The 14,284-nt window shown below is 34.4% G+C and overlaps 1 protein-coding gene across 21 annotated transcripts in view; it reads left to right on the top strand.

Annotated features, from left to right (window-relative positions):
* FER (FER tyrosine kinase) overlaps positions 1–14,284 on the top strand; it is a 441,906-nt gene that overhangs the window by 329,618 nt on the left and 98,004 nt on the right. For all 21 annotated transcript variants that reach the window (XR_011425641.1, XR_011425626.1, XR_011425640.1 and 18 more), the window contains one exon: positions 6,277–6,400. Coding sequence is in view for 8 of the 21 variants with exons in the window: in XM_023617899.2 (XP_023473667.1) it covers positions 6,277–6,400 (124 nt within the window). In the remaining 13 variants the exon portion in view is untranslated. The remainder of the gene's footprint in view (positions 1–6,276; positions 6,401–14,284) is intronic.

The following is a 14,284-nucleotide window of genomic DNA, read 5'->3' as shown; positions in this document are numbered from 1 at the left end:
CAAAGATCATCTGTGAAGGAGAAATGCAAAAGGTTCCCACTATTTTGCAGAGTTAGCAGAACATGGCTGTTAAGGAACCTCATCTGAAAAGACTAATGTCATATATTAACCCAAACTGCAAAAACCACACACTCAGCTCTGCATTTGGCCCAGCTGAACTATGTTACTTAGGCAGGAAGCTGTTCAGCAAGTGCTTCTTTAAAAAGAAGAAAATGGAATCAGGAAAGCCAGTGTATTCTTGTTCAGTTTTTCACTGTTTCGTATTCCTTATCTTTCTCCATAAACTGACCCATTTCTAGCTTATTACTGAGTCTTTTCAGATCCAGTTTTAGTCTTCTTTGGATGGTTCTTAGTATAAGCCGCCATCACCTCGACTGACAGCTAGAGCTTTCTCCTGGCTAATTTCTCTTTATGTGCAGTCCATCTCTCCTAAGTGTACCCTTCATGGAGCAGTCAGGTTCCTCTGCTTGGGTGTTTGCAGTGATCCTTTCTTCTTCAAGAACTTGTTTTGGCTTATCTCCTATTATATAAAATCTTTTCTGTGTTTCGTGGAGTACCAGTTGAATCAGCATTCATTGTTTATGATTATCATATAGATTCCCCCTTCCCTTTTTTTTTTTTTTTTTTTTTGCTGAGGAAGATTAGCCCTGAGCTAATGTCTGTTGCCAATCTTCCTCTATTTTTGCTTGAGGAAGATTAGCCCTGAGCTAACATCTGTACCAGTCTTCCTCTATTTTGTATATGGGTTGCCACCACAGCATGGATGATGAGTGGGGTAGGTCTGCACCCAGGATCTGAACCTGCAAACCCAGGACACTGAAGCAGAGCACACATGCTTAACTACTAGGCCATGGGGCTAGCCCTTTTCCCCTTATTTTTGATGGACTAGCTAACTGCCATAACTCTCATTATTACAGGTGAAAGAGCAAAAGTTTCTTTTTTTTAATAAGAACTCTGAACAATGACATAAATGGAGCTCCAAAAATAACTCTCTGTAATTTAGTAGTTACTAGCTTTGATGATTATTTTATGTCTAAGTGAACACAACTAAATCAAACTTCTCAGGAACAAATTGATGTCCTAAAACATGAGAGTAATGAATTATACATTTTATATATCACTCGGGACTGGTATCTCTTAATTTAATAACCTTTGAAGTTGTTTGAAGATAAATTAAAATCTCTGCACGATTCAATGACAAGAAGTCGTTAGTGGTGTAGCTTAATGATTCCTTTTCTCTGATGACAAATTGATAAATTAGTATTTTTGTTTACATAATAATCTCTCCAAGTTTGTTCAATGTGATCAGTTCCTCAGAGTCTTATTAATACTGAAATAACAGGTAAGATCAAATTTACACAGCATGAAGTCAGAAGTATTTGAGAAGGAGCTGTTGAGAATAACAACCTTCCATCCTCTTACTGAATGTTAGCTGCAGACAATAATAAAACACTTCTATTTGTTGTTTTCTAATTGTTCCAGACATTCAATATATATATAAACCTTTTTAATTCTCAAAAATAATCTTCTGATATAGATACTATTTTATCCATTAGATATCTTTCAGTTGCTAGTACAGAAGATATGTAAGAAATTGTAGAGATTTTATTAATCCACTTAACTGAAAAATATAGAGGGAAGTGACTCTTCAGGCAGTGTTTGATCCAGTCACCAAAAACTATTTTCTTTCCTACTTTCCATGGTGATAGCTTCATCCCAAGGCTGCCAGTCTTTGTGGTACTACATGCTGTCTTGTGCACTTCCGGTTGCAGCAAATGCTTCTTTCCTGGTACTTCTCTCAAAAAACAAAGTTTGTTTCACTCTTTAAGAATCTCCTTGTAGCTCAGTGGACTGACTTAAGCCATGTGTCTATCTCTGAACTAGTCATTTGGACAGCGGAACAGACTTCCTTGGGTTAAGCAATCTAGGACCACCCTTATTGTTGAGGGTGAGGTTAACACTCTGCAATATGGGAGAAGGGCAGTTCCTAAGGAAATTGAGGTGAATGAGGGAACATAGATGTTGTGCAACAACCAGTCCCTACTACAACTCTTCCTCATTTTATATGCCAAATAACTTCAACAACAACAATAATAAGTTGTAGCAGCCTTTGTGGTGTGTACTGTGTGCACCATGTGTACTATGTGTTTAAAGAAGTTAAAAAAGGTTAAACAGCTTACCCAAGGCCACATAGCTAATCAGACCTAGGTCAGTCTGCCTTCAATATCCACACTCTTTTCCCCACATCATGCCATCTCCCTAGTAAACCATAAGCTGGCTATAAAAAGAGATTAAGTGTTGTCTCAGAAATTCATCACAAGTAAAGAATTCTAGAAAATAATCTAGTCATGGTTTGGTGTGTAGTATACCCATACAGAAATAAGCCTTGTTAAGACAGTTACAAAAAGGGAGTTATTATCTTGTTTTGCCCTCTTTGAAGACCAAGATCCTTACTGCAATGGTCAGGTAGGGCACTCTGTGCTACGTGCATACACACACACATAGATGGATATACATGCATACATATAGACATATGTGCTGCATATATGATTATTGTGTATATCATAAATTCTAAGAGAGGCTCTTTAACTTGGCATTTAATGAAAATAACCAAAAAATGAGTTCAAAGGAACAGACGGTGTCCTCTACAGTAACTTCACAGTGAATACTAAAGACTACACCATCTAATGTCAGTCTCTAGTTCTTCACTTAATGATAATAGTCAAATGTCGTGCCTAAAGGAATAGTTCTGGCCCAGTCTGAATCATTTTCTGAGTGTCCTAGCTTCAGTTTCATAATCTATCCTCTGGGGAATTTACTTCTTGTTTCAAGGTCCTTAATACTTACACTTGTCCAAGGCTCAGCCTTTTACTATGGAATCATAATTATTTAATTTTTACTGAAAGCTTTGCTTCTCTCCAATATTCTGCAAGAATCTAGCTAGGGCTCTGTTCCTTTACTTAAGATCACAGTGTCTGTGGCTTGAATAACTATAAATTGGAAATAAATTTAAAATTTACTTTAATGATTTTGTGATTTTAAGCAAGAAATTTCTCTGAGGCAGAAATCTTGTGGGATTAACTAGGACAGTCAAACACCCCTTTGTCTGCATCTTTGGCTACGTCATGGTATTTGGAAATAGCTATATCTAGCTACCTTTCTAGTACTTTACCTTTATTGACTTGGCATCACTTTTCAGCTAATTTTTAATGCTATTTGTGTTGTCTTTTCTTTTTTTATTAAAACATTAAGTTTATGTTGTTGTACAGTCTTATCTACCAAGGATTACTTCTTTGCAAATCTTTTTTTTTTTTTAATGATGCAGTTTGTAAGGCAGTAGTGTTACAGAAGCATCTATCAAGATGACCTCAGAGTCTTGAATGAACTAAGTTTTATTGTTGGAATTTGAAGAATCTTATGGTATCCATCAGGTGCCATTGATAAGAAATGTAATGTCATCCTTTTCTAAACATTATTTTAACATTTAAGAAGTTCTTGAAAAGCATAGTCCTAACCATTGGAGAGGGGCTAAGGAAGAAATGTTAAAATTAATGGAAAACAGTCCTTGTCTTCATGGGTAGCTTATAAATTGCAGGAAGAAGGAGATATGTACACATTGTTTACTCATTCATTCAAGAAATGCTTATTAGGGTATTATTACATGCTAGACACTTTGGTAGGTGCTGAAATTACAGTGTTGAACAACAGAGGCACAATTCTCTTCCCAGGGTTTGTAGTCTGAGGCAGGGGTGGGGGAGTGTGAGGAGGATTATATGAAGGAATAATTTTAAAAAGAACAAGAGACAGATGGAAGAGTGCTGAATATAAGCTAACTTTGGAAATAAATAATATTAGGATTCCACAGAATACTGGAGTTATGTCATATGCTGCTTTTAATCAAATTTCAGAAAAGATCTTTTCATTTGAAAGTTATTCCACAGCTTAAAATGCAATGTGGTTTCAAGACCAGAAGGGTGCACTCTTTCTAAAACAGTCGATCACACATCTAGCAAAAGAATTAATATATGTGAATATTGGTCAAAGTAACAACTTAAACTAAATATTGATTTGATTTCAAGTCCATTTTAATAGGCATTTTTGTACCTATTAAAGTTGAGAAATTAGTAGTTAATTTTGCTGTTTACTGTTGCATTTATGTATTTTGTTCAGAAAATTGAGTTAAGCTTTATAGAAACTATTTCAATAATCTTTCTAGTAATTTAATATATTTGATATTCTCTTAAAAAGAACAGAAAAAAGTAAATTATCTGACACTGTTAAGATTATTTTTAACCACATAGCTTATTGATTTTGTAAATGGCCCACCTAAATTTGGGTAATACCTGATTATGAATAAGAGAAGTTAGAAAAAGAGAACATTGTAAGTAGATTTAGGCAGGTGTTTATTTTCTAGGTGCTCCCCTTAAAGAAAAAGCCATTAAGTCTTCACCTCTAGAGTTGTTCCATTTAAGGAAGCCTAGATTCCCTGGTGAAGACGATAAAAAAGTTCAGGAAATAGCAATTAAAATGCTAATCCTTCTTACAAAATTCTGGCTTAAAATCTGAGGGCCTAATAGAGAAAATGGAATGATTGTTTTTAAAGAATATTCTTTCTAATATGCCTTAACTTTAAAAAAAAACATGCAATATACTGTACATTAACAAAGAAAAATAATTAAGTTGTAGCCTTTAATGCTATATTAAGAATGACTGCGCAGGGACCAGCCCCATGGCCAAGTGGTTAAGTTCGTGTGCTCGGCTTTGGCGACCCAGGGTTTCTCCAGTTCGGATCTTGGGTGTGAACATGGCACCACTCATCAAGCCATGCTGAGGTGGCATCCCACATAGCACAACTAGAATGATCTACAACTACAATCTACAGCTATGTACTGGGGAACTTTGGGGAGGAGGGAAAAAAAAAGATTGGCAACAGATGTTAGCTCAGGTGCCAATCTTTAAAAAAAAAGAATGACTGCACAGTTTAAAGCTATACCATTTAATATGGTAGTCACTGGCCATATGTGGCTCCTGAGCTCTTTAGCTTTTGAAATGTGGCTAGTGCTTCTAAAAAACTGAATTTTGAATTTCATTTAATTTTAATTGATTTAAATTTAAAAATTGATACATGATTCACAGTTATTGGAAATTTTTAAGCATGTTGGGAACAACTTATGTGAATCTACTTTTTCAACTGTAAATTTTATGAAATCTAAATACAGATTAAATATTTCAGATGAAACTTTGCATCTAAATTGAGATGTCCCATTAATGTAAAATAAACATTGTACTTTGTTTTGTTTATTTATTTATTTATTTATTTTTGCTGAGGAAGATTCACCCTGAGCTAACATCCATGCCAATCTTCTATTTTTTAGTATGGGGGCTGCCAGCACAGCATGGCCACTAACAGAGCGGTGTAGTCCACACCCAGGAACCCAACGCGAGCCACCAAAGCAGAGTGCACTGAACTTAACCATTAGGCCACCGAGGCTGACCCCTAAACGTCATGTTTTAAAGACTTAGGATGATAAAATGTAAAATATCTCCCATATATTTTTTATAATGATACATGTCGATATAATACTTTGGATATGTTATGCTAAAGAAAAAATATATTTTTAAAATCAATTTCACCTTTTTGTTGTTACTTTTAAAAATGTGGCTACTAGTAAATTTAAAATTACTATGTGGCTTTCATTATATTTCTTTTGGACCATGCTGGTTTGAGTTTCTCTAAGACATCACTGGAATCCATTTGATGCACGAAAAATCCAATGTGGCTCAGCAACTAAACTTTATCAAAATCATACTCTTTTCTCTTTCTGGCTCCACTATCAGTGATGGTATTGTTAATAATCTCAATTTTTAAAGCAATCACTGAATCTGATAAATTCAATATCATTTACATGTTTAACTCATGATAATTATGATCTTTTATTTGTGTTAGAAACACTAAAATTTTGTAGAAAATTTTAGCCAGGCAGAGTGATGAGAAATTGTTATGGAGGAAAAATATGACTTTAAATATTATCGTGTGTTGGGCAATATACAGTGTGAATCACTTAAAGTACTTAAACTGTATCTAGGACAGTTTATGGTATCTGCTTCTAATAACAAGTGTTCTTTTCATGTTTCCTTTATCCTCACCTCAAACAAAATGGGCAAAAAGCGTGGTCAAATGTGTAATGCTTTTTGTTCTGTCAGGTATCTCTAATAGGTAATAAATGTGACTTTCATCATGATTTTGTCTCATTGTTCATCTGTCAATTCTTCTAGGAGGTGATTTCCTCTCCTTTCTGAGAAAGAAGAAGGATGAAATAAAACTCAAACAATTAGTGAAATTTGCATTAGATGCTGCTTCTGGTATGTCCTATCTCGAGAGTAAAAACTGTATACACAGGTAAGGAGAACATTTTAAAAACATTTTCCAGTTTCATTAATAGAATGCTAGAAAACTGATCTATTTGCTAAAATACAGCAATAAATGTCTTTCACAAAACATATATTTTCTTGTTGGTCTTCATATTTTGTGTGAAAGCATTCTTTGGTAGTTTATATGGTTAGCAGAAACATTTGTTTTCTATCTCACCTGAGGTAAGTACAGTTAACTAGACAATGACTTACCTACTAATTAAAATTTGTTTTATTATAATCATAAATAGCATAGTGATAAGATATACCACAGATTAGTCATGTAAGCAGCTATTGACTTTAAGCCAAACAAGACTGTATATGTTACCTATTCTCATTTTTCAAAGAAATTACTTATAAAGTCATGGGAAAGTGTAATAGTAAAAGAAAAATAAATGACAGTGAGTTTGGCCAAGGGTAAAAGATTCTAGCATACTAGTTATTTTAAAGGAGATTTTTGAAAACTTTCTCTGATTTCATTAAGGCCAGTGACTTGGTCTTGAAACTTCATAGATTGTGATTTCAGTTGCTCACAGCTGAAAGTTCTTTACTGCTGAATGTCAATACAACTTAAGATCTCTTGCATAGTTCATGTCAGATCCTAAATATGGCTAAGAGTATATAAGCAAAATTAAGTAGGGAGTTAATGCAGTTTTCATGTGCTGGAAACAGCACATAACAGTGCGGAGCAGGGTTCATTGTCAGACTGAACTATTGTGGACTTTATCTAAGCTGGTTTGGTTGTTGAGGTGTATTTTTCTCTCATGTGTTTCATTACACAGCCTTTGACTTAACATTCTGGTGGGGTTATATAATGTATACTTACAGCAGAACAAATTTTAACCTGAAATATACATTTATTTAATCTCAATGGATATTTTTGACTTAATTTCCCCCAAGAATTTTGCTTAGTATTCACTTTTATTCTGAAACTAAAATTATGGCTTAATTTTTGAGTAAGATTCAACAATTGTGTGTATTTTAAAATACGTTCACTAGGGATACTATTTTTCTGGAAATTGAGAACTAAAACTAAGCCACTTTTATTTGTTTTACTTTCTGTGAAAAGAGATATTTTTAAAGACTTAACGCATTTGATTTTGGCCAAGAATTGCATTATCACTAATTTCACTAGAAGAAAACACTTCGTTAAAATTAACAATACAGGGGCCGGCCAGGTGGTGCAGTGGTTAAGTTCACGTGCTCCACTTCGGTGGCCTAGGGTTCACGGATTTGGATCCCTGGTGCAGACCTACACAGGCTTGTCAAACCGTGCTGTGGCGGCATCCCACATACAAAATAGAGGAAGATTGGCATAGATGTTAGCTCAGCAACAGCCTTCCTCAAGCAAAAAGAGGAAGATTGGCAGCAAAATGTTAGCTCAGGGCCAATCTTCCTCACCAAAAAAACCCAAAAAACAGAAAAGTAGCAATAAAGGGTTTTGCCCTTTATTTAGAGAAAATCTATAATTTTGATTTCTCAGGTGTTAAAGCAACTTCAGGCATCAAATTCTCTATTGTAGTTGTTCACTTTTTCTCAGATTTTTTTCAAACCATTAGATCATCTATAGCTTTAAGCCATAGTAAATAAACATTATTGAAACTGTTTTTATTAATTTGTCAGTTACCAATAACATCTTTAATTTTTTGTGCTTTGTGGTTAAGAGAATTGTTGTTTCAATTTCTTGCTGCTTTTGTAGTGATTGCTTTTCTTGCAAGTGGCTGACTGCATCTTTTAAGTGCCTATCTCATCAGAATTGAAACCATTTTAAATAGTAGATGGCAATTAGATTTTAAAAACTTATCCCACTCACCGAATCATATCATTATCTACTGTAATCTTATTTTCCCATTTATTCCCCATCTATTTCCCCATTTTGCTTTTTAAGGATTTTCATGCATTCACAAATTTTTGAAAGTCAACCCATGCTTGACCACGTATTCTACAAGTCTGTGCATAGTCCTGTGCTGTTTGCCTGTGGGGAAGGTTCCTGATTAAACATCTTGAACAATGTCACTGAGAGCAGGTTTGACAAATAGATTTTAGTGCCAGCTTTCAGTGACTGGCAGTGGCTCTCTGTGTTGTGTATTGAGAAAGATTCCAGGATCAGCAACAAAGAGTCCAGTGATCAATCAGTCACATCTGTCAGAGTATTGCAAAGCATTAATACACAAGCCTCAAACTTGTCATCTGTGGCATACAGTGTATTTTTGTCTTTATTTTCATAAGTACTTTTCTTTTTTGGTATGATTTTCCTTACTAGTCATATTATAGCAACAATATAATATTTTTCTGTAATCATTTCCATTGACTTCTTCTAAACTGTCTACTATTCTTATTTTCCTTGTTAATTATGGTTACTGGATGAATTTTATATCTCTAACCAGTGGTCTTTTGTTCCTCTTCAAACTTATGTAAATGCTCTTTTGGATGAATTCATGTTTTTCCTTTTCATTTCAGTACCTCACCAATGTATGACACAGTATTGAGAAAATAAATCATTCTTTGTGTTGAGTATTTTATAGAAGTGAATTGTGCTGTAGAACCCTGTTCCTACATGTCATCTTGTGGAATTGTTTCTGTGGAAGCAGTAGTAATTGCAATGGGTTTTAATTGATTTATAGTTAAAAGATACACTCAAGACATATTGTGTGTTTTTTCTCCTAATAAATATCAAATATATACATATATATACGTATATATGTGTGTGTATATATATATGTATAGTAATCACTACAGTGAAAAGTGTTTCTTCTCATTGGAAAAATTTCTAATGAAGTATCTTAAAAATTAAGTAATCTAAAACATCATTGAAAGTTTCCTTTCATTTTTCAAGTAACAAAGGCACTAAGCCCTGTTCTTGACATCTCAAAATATTTCTAAAATATATGCATGTCTATGAATTGTGAAGTCTGTGTCCCACAAATCAAAGCAAAAATTTTAAATATGCTTTAAATTTTATATGAACTTATAAATTTTATCCTGTTCACTGATTAGAGGTCACTGGAATTCAGTACTTGAAAGTATTTCTAATTGTCTCTCCCCAAAATAGTATCTCAACTTTTGGGGGACACATTTTCTTTCTTTAGCTTTGTTTTATTGTTTTGATTACCGTGAGAAGAGCAGAGCAGTGTTTCATTATGGATAAACAAGTATGACAGCTATAAAATGAAAACAAGTAATTGCATAAAGAAATGGCCTGCTTTTGGAAAATATTCTTGTTGTGATTTCCATTTAACTTTCAGGAGAGTTCTCTTGATACTCTTAGTTTCTAATTGAAACTGTTAGTGTTTATAGCTTGAGAATTACTAGATAATTTTATGTTTCAGTTAAGCTGTAGTCAACTGCATTTTCTTTATATTTATTTTATAGGCCAGTGTGAAATTTTCTTTCCTACTTGTACTTTATATGAATATTTGAAGTGCACTGATAAATTCTTGGGATGGGGGGTATCTTGGGATACTTACAATGGTATGTTACTAGATTGTTAGATATCACTCTAGAAGAAGGATTAAACCTGATTAATTTTGACATTAAGTGGGTTGAAGGTTGAAGGTTATATGAGATTTAAATGGTAGTGGCGTTTATGGTTTTATTGCTAATGAATCCTACTGCAAGATTTATTTTTATTTATTTCAAAAAGTTGATTTTGTGCCATGTTCTTTGTTTGATGTCCATGGGAAGTAAAGGGAGGATAAATTCTTGATTGCCGTGTATTTAAGTTAAAGACGATAATCTATGGGGAGTTTTGGAAGTGTTTCTTAATTTCATGATACTCTGTCAGTGGCAATACCACAAAAGGTGTTTTTGGAGAGGTGCCATAGAATGTGATTTCTTTTTCTAATTTTAAATCTTGTGCTGGTTCCTTTCCCACAATGATGTTTTTTTGTTATGGAGTAAGATTAAAAACTCTACAAATTAAAGTATTTAAGTCAACATTTTGTTGTTTAGTGAGGATTTTGCATATCTTTGGGAATAATGATATTTCTAGTACCTCATAAATGTGAACAGTTGCCTACGCTGTGCCAGCATATCTACGTGAAAATCATGACCCCTGCCTTTAGATGGTTATTACAAAAATGATAATTATGCATAGAGTTAATTTATTAATAACATGTGACCTGTCAGTATGGGGGCTATGTTGGGAGTAATCTGGGAAAGTTTTGCAGAGAATACTGTTTGAGTGAGATTTGATGGATGAGTGTGTCGTTGAATAGAAGGGTAAGGAATATTCCAGCTGAACGCAAGTTGAAAGCAAAGTTACAATGTTTTCCACAAGAGGGGAGGACTTAATCATGGAACTACAAAGAGTTCCATATTATCAGAATGGCAAGTCCAAAGGACATGAAGCTGAGCCAGATAAATAGGGTCATTCTCACCAAGGGCCGTATATACTGTTTAATTTGGCTAAATTGTGGGAATATCTAGGCTTACATTCAGATAGTTTTAAGAGAGTTAAAATACTATGATTTTTAACTGGAAAAGAAAAGTAATTTGAACAAAATTGACAAAACCCTGAGAAATATATAACCTTGTGAAAAGGTGTTGGTATGGGACCAATTTTAAGTTTCATTGGAAAAACTAATTTAGAAAAGCTAAGATTGCCCAGAAAGGAACAATATTACATTTCACTTACATATGTTCTAGAAGGAGATTGTTTCATCTAATGATTTCTGACAAGGCTTAGACTTGTGTACTTTTTAAGATAAATGTAAGATACTGTTTCTATTTTCTTTTTTTTTTGTGATTTCATATTTCATGAAGCTAAAGATTTGAAATAGTATCATTTACATTTTTCCTAGTAATTCTTGAAGGGTTTTCTCTATTTTTTAACTGCAACTAAGTATCTAGCATCTGAGCTCTTCCTAAGCTTTGCATATACTGAAAAAGTATTCTTGTGCTTAATGCATATTGATATCATTTAAAGAGTAAGATAAAGCCAAAATAAAGTAAAATATTTTCTTTGGTGCTTTTGAACTCTTCCTCTTTTCTCTCTCTCACAATCTACCATATACTCAATACAAGGGACCTTAACATCACTTTACAGATTGAGTAACTGAGGCCCAGAGAGGTTAAGTTAAATAGAAGGTTACCTAGACAATTAGCAGCAGGGCCGCTGCTAGGTCTTAGATGTGCTGACTTCCTTCTGACACATTCTCAGTCATTCCAATACCAGTGTTTTACTCTGTCTCATTCAAGGATTGGTAATCTTAACGGCTGACATTTATTGATGATTTACTTGAGTACCAGTCACTATACTGATTGCTTTAGATGCAGTGTCTGAGAATGTAAGCTTCATGAGGGCAATGATTTTTATTTACCTGTGTTGTTCACTGTTGTATTCCCAAAATCTGCAGTAGTGCCTGACGCTTAAAGGTAAGTGTCTGAATCCTCAAAACAGCAATAGGTTCTTTCGTAAGGCCCACATTCTGAATCACTACTCTGAACTGTACTGTTTTCCATAATAAATGCATCTTCTGACCAATTAAGAGATTGAGGACAGAAGGCCAGATGGTACTTGTTGTGATGTCTCAGCTTATATTCAACATCTGGACTCTTTATGATCATGAGTAAAAAGAGAAGAGGATGCTGAAGCTTGTGAAATGTAATTTTAGAAAGGCATACCAAGGTGTTTTTTGTTGTTTTTTAATGAACAGTTGTTGAAATGCAGGAGTATTTTGTTACTGCTTCTCCGTTTAATTAGAACTTGAAAATTTATTTTTTTCATTTTTTATACACCATTGTTTAGATACCCCCTTCTGCTTTATCTGTTAATTAAAAACACAGAATTAGCATAGAAATGTGATAATCTCAGTTAGTTGACTAAGCATTTATGACTGATTTTCTTGTTCCAACATTTGATTACAATTTTAAATATATTAGGCTATATTTTTATTTTTAGCTTCTAAACCAATTTTGCTACAGTACAGAGAAGACTGCTCAATAATTTTAAATGTGTCAAAAATATATGGTCCTTCTCTAGTTTAACCTTTTTTTCCCCTAGTGCAGTGATATTTGCATATGCAATGTGATTATCTTATAAAAGATATCATAAGATCATATTTCTAAAAATTATTTATCCTGCTACTTTATTCAGTGTCAGAATTTCCCATCATTAAGTTCATTCATTTTAATTAAGGGATTTTTCCCTGAAGTCACTTGTATGTTTTCAGGAATGAAAAAGGCGGCCTTCTCTTATGCTAGAATCGATTAACATATTGGCTTGAGTTAATGTACCAGAGTATCTACCTGCCTTCTTAAAAAACAAAAATGAGAGATTCCGGGTAAAGGGAGAGGGGACAGGTAAGTTTTGATTTGTGGTTACTGGCAGCAAATATGACACTGTTCAGGAATTCAGGGCAGTCCAGTAAACAGAGTGAAAGTCCTTAAGTGTGAGAGGAGAGGGAAGGAAGGGATAGGAGTACATTAAAGCTGTTTCATGGTTTGGTTGAGGCTAGCCTTGCGTTATGTTACATAGAAATGATAGAAGAAAATTGGCCTATACTTCATTCTCTATTGTCTCTAGATTCTTCAGTTAATTATAGTAAGTACATTTCTGGTTCACAATGTCAAAAGTGATCTTTTAAATCAAACAAATACAAATGGTTAGGTTACCATTTTCTCTTAGGGCCTATTTGATTACAAAGAACAGAAACTGCTTAAGCTAATTTAAGCAATAGATTTATTATAAGGAAATAGAGTTATCTCACAGAACTCAAGGATAGGAACTTCAGTCAGCCTTGGGAATCATTGGTATTAGGAACTGGGAAGCAGTCAGGATCAAGACAGTCTCTTTCTGTCTTTCCCTCTGTGTTCGCTTGGTCTTTTATTATTTGTTCTTGCTATGTTGCTACTTCATTTCCCTCTTGCTTTGAAGACTACATCCCTCTGCCCATTTTCAAAAGACCCTCAAATGACATTTGAGTCAATATAACCTTCCAGGCCCAGTATCTGCATATATTTAGTTAGTCTTTGAGTTCTAATTTCAAATTCTTGGCAGAAAAAGTTGATTGGCCTAGTTTATATTAGGTGTCTACCCCATTTTAATCAATAACATGGCTAGAGAGGGAAGAGTTGTGCAGAGTCATTGTTACATAGATTTACAGGAGCCAATCTGTATGTGTGAGGGGATAATTCTCAGAGAATAGGACACGTCCTAAGCAGGCTTTCCAAAAGATAGCTATCACACATTTACTGAGTGCTTACTATTTGGCAAGTAAATTCATTATCTCACTTAGTCCTCATAGGAATATGAGGATGGTACCATTTATCTCCATTTTACCATAGAAAAAATTGAGCCACAAAAATATAAGTAATTTGTCCAATCTCATACAACTGGTCAGAGGATGATCTGAGTCTAGAGTGAGTTGCTGACAAAGCCTGTTAAACTAAGCAGAACATTTAAACTATGTGTTAAATATATTTTCCAGTTTCTTGCCTTTTGTGAATACGATCAGCCATGTGACTCTCTCTCTGATTAAGCAAAACTTAAAAAGCCATTTAATAAATGCTAATTTAGAAACAGCCTCATTGTAGGGATAAGAGAATCCTTTACAGGTCTTATCTCTATATTTTCCTGGGATGATTCATTCCCACACAGTTCCATGGTATAGGGCTGGCAGATTGACTCTTTCCTGCCGTTGGTCCACGCAGTCTCCTTGAATCTTCATCTTGAGTCCGTACAACAGGCAGGAGATCAAGCTCAGAACTGTGGGGTTGGGTTCATGATACCCCGGAGATTTGGGTGACCATTGGCTGAATTCAGGTTCTCAAGTCAAACCTGATTTATGCTAGAGTAGCTAGCTTTTTCTAATTAGTATTGGTCACATGGAAATTCTGGCTTCTGAGGAATCCATTAGAACGTGGATGACAC

This window comes from Equus caballus, chromosome 14 (assembly GCF_041296265.1).
Source record: "Equus caballus isolate H_3958 breed thoroughbred chromosome 14, TB-T2T, whole genome shotgun sequence".
In the NCBI taxonomy this organism is placed as follows: Eukaryota; Metazoa; Chordata; class Mammalia; order Perissodactyla; family Equidae; genus Equus; species Equus caballus.
The sequence above is the reverse complement of the archived record's forward strand: the minus strand, read 5'-3'. Positions and strand labels throughout refer to the sequence as shown.